Source organism: Rhodnius prolixus, unplaced genomic scaffold (genome assembly GCF_049639745.1).
Source record: "Rhodnius prolixus isolate KJV_2025 unplaced genomic scaffold, Rpr scaffold_3, whole genome shotgun sequence".
Lineage (NCBI taxonomy): Eukaryota > Metazoa > Arthropoda > Insecta > Hemiptera > Reduviidae > Rhodnius > Rhodnius prolixus.
In genome coordinates, this window is record NW_027411603.1 from 51117860 (window position 1) to 51123859 (window position 6000).

Genomic DNA, 6000 nt, shown 5'->3' on the forward strand with positions numbered 1-6000 from the left:
GTATGAAGGTTTGCGTTCATCGTAACTCAAATTTGAGATGAAAATCTTTCTTGAAAAGATCAGTCTTCTTAATTTGCTATAAGAATTTAATTGCTAGAATAAATTTTTGTTTAAGAAGTGCGTTTTATTCATTATATCTTACTGAATCAATTACAATTTAGGTAATTTTGGTAATTTCAACTGTTGGCTTTATTTTTTTTAAAACAACCTCAGCATACAATGGTTCCTTTTTGCTCTATTCATCCAAGGCACAATTCGTTTCCTGGAAATTACAAAACAAAAAATTACCTCCCTGAGGATTAAGTAAGAGTTATAATTAATTTCAAATATCTGTTCATCCAGGACCAGTTGGGAGTTGGCTGTCATTAACAACCTCCTGGCATCATTAGGTTTTTAAGTTCATGGTCTCCATGCCAAGGTCAGCCAAATCTCTTAGCAATGAACTGTAGGGACAGTTGGTTCACAGTATTCTTCACTGCTTGGAAGAAAGAAGTTTCATTTTGCAGATCACTCGATGAACTACCTAAGGGGGTAAGTAACATAGTGGGGCTAAGAAGGGAGATTTTGGTTTTGTGGAAACAGACTTGTGGAGTCATTGAGCCAATCTCAGCAGAGTCTGGTGCTCTATAACTTAGGCTCTTAAAGACTCAGGTTCTCCTACTTCCGTTACACACTCTTCCTAATCTCTCATTCAACATCGAACATAGTCGTACAACTTACTAAGTGAGGTGGTCTGCTAAGTGTAGCATGTAACAGACCTGCATACAATGAAATAATCTAATCTAAACTTGCACTCTCGCTAAAAGCATACCTTTTAGTTAATGCTACACACTCCGTAGTTGCTGAAGAATTCAAGCAGAGCCTCTGTAACACCAGGATGTTGTTAGAAAGTAGAATATCTTCATACCAGAAAAGGGCCCCAGGTTGTTTGTGGTTTTCTACACATTTGCTACCATTAGGTGACATTCTCTGACCCCATTTTGTGTACAGACACGATCCACAATTAGCATGGTTCAAAACTTATCTACTTGTAACAGTCACTGTATGCTTACTAATCGCATACCCTTTAAACCATAAGCGTTTTGGAAGTTAAGGAACCACTCCTCTTAGTTTGCTATTCATCTAATACGATTTTGGTTATCAAAGAGGTCTGATTCACTCGTCAAGCTTAACTCTTGACGATTTTGGAAAATATATAGTGATCTGAGATCTGTTCTGGGCACCACGCCAGCGTCCTACGTCAATCTTCTTACCTCGAATCCCCCCAGCTATATTTAGACTAGGTTTATTAGTGTCCTTACCTTTTCATTAACGCATACATCAAATTTATACGCAGTTTCGCAGTCATCCGTTTCCTTTTCCACTGGAATAAAAGGAGAAACAAAATATTAAGGAATCACTAAGATTATTCTTGATGCGGAGGAAGGGAGTTTGATAATATGATCTGTATCTATGAGCATAAAATAACAAAGGGTAACCTAGAGGAGGCAATTAACTCGACAGTATCGCTTGAAGACTGCTACGAACGAGGAGGTGACGTAAACGTAAATCGTAAGACTCAGTTAATGGTTCTGCTTGGACAGATTTCAGTTTAACTGAATGGAAAGAGTACAGAGACACCCTACTGAGTATCTAGAGATTTAATACAATATCTTTTTTTTTTTTTTTTGCTATCCTCAAGACATGTGAGTGACCTTGTTAGTGATCAGAGAGGAAAGATTCCTTTTGTGAGAGATTATTTTCCCAGTTATTGTTGGCAGCCCTGAATTTGCAATAAATATCCCATCCGTTTTGACAATGATTCATGTTATTCTTTCCATAGTTAATATTAGACCTCATTAAAGACCGACATTTTTTTTTTTTTTTTTACCACGCATGAGCAGTGTTCCATGTCGTCTGCAATTTACCCCCTCCCTTCGCACGTATTAGTAATTATTAAACATTGTTCCATAGAATATGTACAAAACGTTTTTGGTAATGAATGATTTAAGATATCTGGTTTTCGTGCATGATTGTGGTCGAAACCGAACTTTGGATTTCCCGTACTACCTGTAACTTCCTGAAAAACCAGGTATTACTGGGAGGAATACGGAATCCTCCGTCTTTATTTCGTGGTGGGGGGGGGCGAGGAGTTTCTTCAGAATTTCAGGGAGGGCGTTAGAGGAGAGATAGCTCTTACTTCTCTTTCTAGAACTGTCAGAGAGAACCTGTGAAGTAGTACAATAAGCGGTCTCCACAACCTATTCTGCTGCATTTTGCACAGTAACCGTTTATAGCAATAAGAATATATGCGCACACTGTTAATGGCCGGATTTGATTGCCGGAAGTGCTTACCAGAATCCACACAATGGATCACAGCCTCCCTGCATTCCTCGTGAGGGTGATCTCCTTCCACTTTTTCAAAATACTCCAGCATTTTCTCCTTAATCATGTGTCCTTCTTCATTCATCTTTCAGGATTTTTTTATTATTATTATTAAGTCAAAATCTTTTTCTCTCAATAATAAATTAGCACTGAAAATACGATCATTACTTACGATTTGCTGCTCCTTCATGAAACATGCCAAGAAGCACTGAAATCATGGAAAAACAATTAGTTTATTAAAACATTTGAATAAAAATTGAACAATGTAAATAGGAAACCAATTAGCTAACCTTGTCTTCTCTTTCCTCATCTTCCGCTGAAAGTAGAAAAATAATAATAATGGACGAAATATTGAAAATTAATTTAAAAAACAAAGAACAGAAAATCTGTCGTGAATGTATACTACTTCATTTTACTCCAATTCTCGATGTTCTAACATCTGCATTTATATAAACTCGAAAATTTAAAAATATACTTATTTCATACGAGGGATTACGAGTTCAATCGTTAGCGAATACTGGATTTCGGTTCGCGCAGGTCCCGAGTTCGAATCCAGCTGCTGTTTTTATTCTTTTTTTTTTTTTTTGGCACTTATCCAGCAAAATTTCTTTTCGAAAGTAGCAAGTGTTTTGTACCACAAAGAAAAAAATTAATCTTCCAGCAGTTTTGGTCTCGGTGTCGTGGAGAGGATGGTGTAGCAATCCTCTAAAGTGCTATTCCTGACATTTTTACTAAATTCTAACTTACTACGAGACTCCTAACTCTAAAAAAAAAAATTTTTTTGGATGTTCACAGTTGAATTTTTGAACCCTATTCATCTGACTTGCACCCTACTTAGAAACAAAATGGGTGTACTTATTGATTGCATAAAATTTAAACTAAATTGTTTCACCTACCAAATCTTCCGGTTACATTGTGTTTTCTCATGCATTCTTCCTCGTTACCAAGTATCTGGGTAAAAAATGGTTTCAATTACTAACCAGCATCAGGTCAGTTTCGGTAGAAAGCTTCGTGTAAGAAGTAAGATAATAACTAATAACTACTAACATTAAATAGCATTAAAAATAGTCAAAAATTATAAAAAGTGGCCTTAACAATGTTGGCTTTATATACACAACTAAATATAAATAATAAATTACAGGCAAACACAGAAAATTCATACTTTAGAAGGAATTGTGTGAGCTAGTCGAAATACGAGGGTCGTTTGAAAAGTGCGTGCAAAAATAAAAACTACTTAATTTTTTGGGGTAAACCTTTTTTATTTTCCAACATAGTCTCCTTTTAGGCTTATACACTTCGTCCAACGCTGCTCTAGTTTGTTGATCCCTTCCGAATAATAGGATTTGTCCAAGTCTGAAAAATAGCCATTCGTTTCTGCAATCACCTCCTCGTTTGAATAAAATCTTTTTCCCGCCAGCCATTTCTTCATATTGGGGAACAAATAGTAGTCCGAGGGAGCCAAGTCTGGAGAATAGGGGGGATGTGAAACGAGTTGAAACCCTATTTCCATTAATTTTGCGACCACAACTGCTGAGGTGTGAGCTGGTGCGTTGTCATGATGGAAAAGGACTTTTTTGTGGGCCAATCGTGGGCGTTTTTCTTGCAGCTCGGTTTTCAAACGGTCCAATAACGATGAATAATATGCACCTGTAATAGTTTTACCCTTTTCCAGGTAGTCGATGAGGATTATTCCTTGCGAATCCCAAAAGACAGTCGCCATAATCTTTCCGGCCGAAGGAACGGTCTTCGCCTTTTTTGGCGCAGATTCCCCCTTGGTAACCCATTGTTTAGATTGTTCTTTGGTCTCAGGAGTGTAGTGATGTATCCATGTTTCATGCACAGTGACGAAACGACGCTTAAAGTCCTGCGGATTCTTCTGGAACAGCTGCAAACCGTCCTTGAAACACTTCACACGATTTCGTTTTTGGTCAAGCGTGAGCAATCGCGGCACCCATCTTGCGGATAGCTTTGTCATGTCCAAATGTTGATGCAAAATATTATGTACCCGTTCATTCGAGATGCCCACAGCACTAGCAATCTCGCACACCTTCACTCTTCTGTCATCCATCACCATATCATAGATTTTATCAATGATTTCTGGAGTAGTAACCTGAACAGGGCGTCCAGAACGTTCAGCGTCACTTGTGCCCATATGGCCACTCCGAAAATTTTGAAACCACTTATAAACTGTTCTAATTGAAGGTGCAGAGTCACCATAATGTTTATCAAGCTTCTCTTTAGTCTCCTGAGGCGTTTTGCCTTTCATAAAGTAGTGTTTAATCAACACACGAAATTCTTTTTCGTCCATTTTTTGAAAATCACTCGACTTCCTCGATTCAAACGAATGCCAAACACAAAGAAATAGACCGATCTGGCTGAAACTTGGTGTGTGTTCTTCCAAGAGATGCTACTAACTAAACATAACCTCGATACGCGCCAGTGGTGCTATCTCTCTGACTTTGTACGGACTTTTCAAACGACCCTCGTAGTTAGAATAGAAACTACCTATTCAAAAAAATTATGTCTTTAATTAAGTTCTTTAAATTAAAGAAATTCTTTTTGAATTCTTTGGATGATTTTCTTTGAAAATTTGGTTTTGGGTATTTTAAAGTATTACTCAAAATGTTCCCATTAGTCAGCGCCTTGAGTATTCTGAAATTCGTATGTACACATAGATTTGGTTTTTATTTAAATAATATTTTGCTTCAATTTAGGTGCGGTTTTGAATGAAACACCTGGCCAGGAGTCCTGCGGGATTTAATCTTCTGCTCTCTGGATGGTTTCCTCTATCCCTGGGATATCCAGAAACCCAGAGGAGAGGTTCATGTTACTGCTCTGAGCAAGCCCATAAGACCGTTCCTGTTGGGAACTACAAAATAAGTTTTTTCAAGAGCGCAGGTCCTTAACTATCCGACAATATTCCCCACTTCTTTGAAATCTCCTCAGCCATACTTTAAACAGGTAAAACTAACATTCACATAGTTTTATTGGCCATATTTCAGATCAGGTTAAAAAAATAAACTGTCATGAATTCGAAAAAAAACAAGATTCTAGATTTGAGAAACTGAGCGTTATTAACATTTAGTAAAATGCCCATTTTTTTTTTATTTCATTTTATTTTTTTGTTATGTTTGCTATGAGAATTCAAATCCAGTACGTGTCTAGTTTGAGAGTTACACAATAGATTTGTTCATTCATTGTGTAAATAAGAAAGTTGTTTTGAAACACAATTGAAGTCCGCCTAGGCGTGGCCTGTTTCTTTATTTGGAGACGGTTTCGGGGTCAAAGTGTTCTATGTTGTGAATAAATAGAAAAAACTCTAGTTAATAGACACTTCCGTTGGCTTTTTTGGATCAAAATCCTTGATGGCAACTAAATCAAAGATCAAATTTGGTCATTTTCTATGATTTTCTTTTCCATTTTTTAAGTTAAGATAGTTATGTATTTCATAAAAATTTTTCAGACAGACAGATACAAGGCCTAACTCATGGGCACCATTAAAACTGGCATTACAGGTTGAGGACTCAAGAATGGAAAATCTGCAAGATTAGTATACTACCTTTTATGAAGGAAAATAGAAAATGTAAAAGTCAAACTGAAGACGTTAAATTGTGTTTAATTCACTGAAATGGCTAC

The 6000-nt window shown here is 36.9% G+C and overlaps 1 protein-coding gene and 1 long non-coding RNA gene across 5 annotated transcripts in view; one reads left to right on the forward strand and one right to left on the reverse strand.

The window, feature by feature from the left end:
- The window catches only part of LOC141452275 (uncharacterized), a 29728-nt gene extending 23734 nt beyond the window's left edge, over positions 1-5994 (forward strand). For 2 of the 3 annotated variants that reach the window (XR_012457307.1, XR_012457305.1), the window contains exons 5-6: positions 343-531; positions 5079-5537. This is a non-coding gene — a long non-coding RNA (uncharacterized lncRNA). Of the gene's footprint in view, positions 1-342; positions 532-5078; positions 5538-5827 lie in introns of those variants that run through there. The other variant, XR_012457306.1, reaches the window with a different exon arrangement.
- LOC141452272 (general odorant-binding protein 19d-like) lies at positions 104-3315 on the reverse strand (the record flags this gene model as incomplete). Of its 2 annotated transcripts, XM_074124246.1 has the most annotated exon segments (6): positions 104-262; positions 1302-1363; positions 2335-2449; positions 2537-2572; positions 2655-2680; positions 3261-3315. In XM_074124246.1, coding segments are annotated over 6 exon segments (321 nt in total), but the record flags the coding sequence as incomplete, so codon positions are not given.
- Positions 5995-6000: the final 6 nt, after the last annotated feature.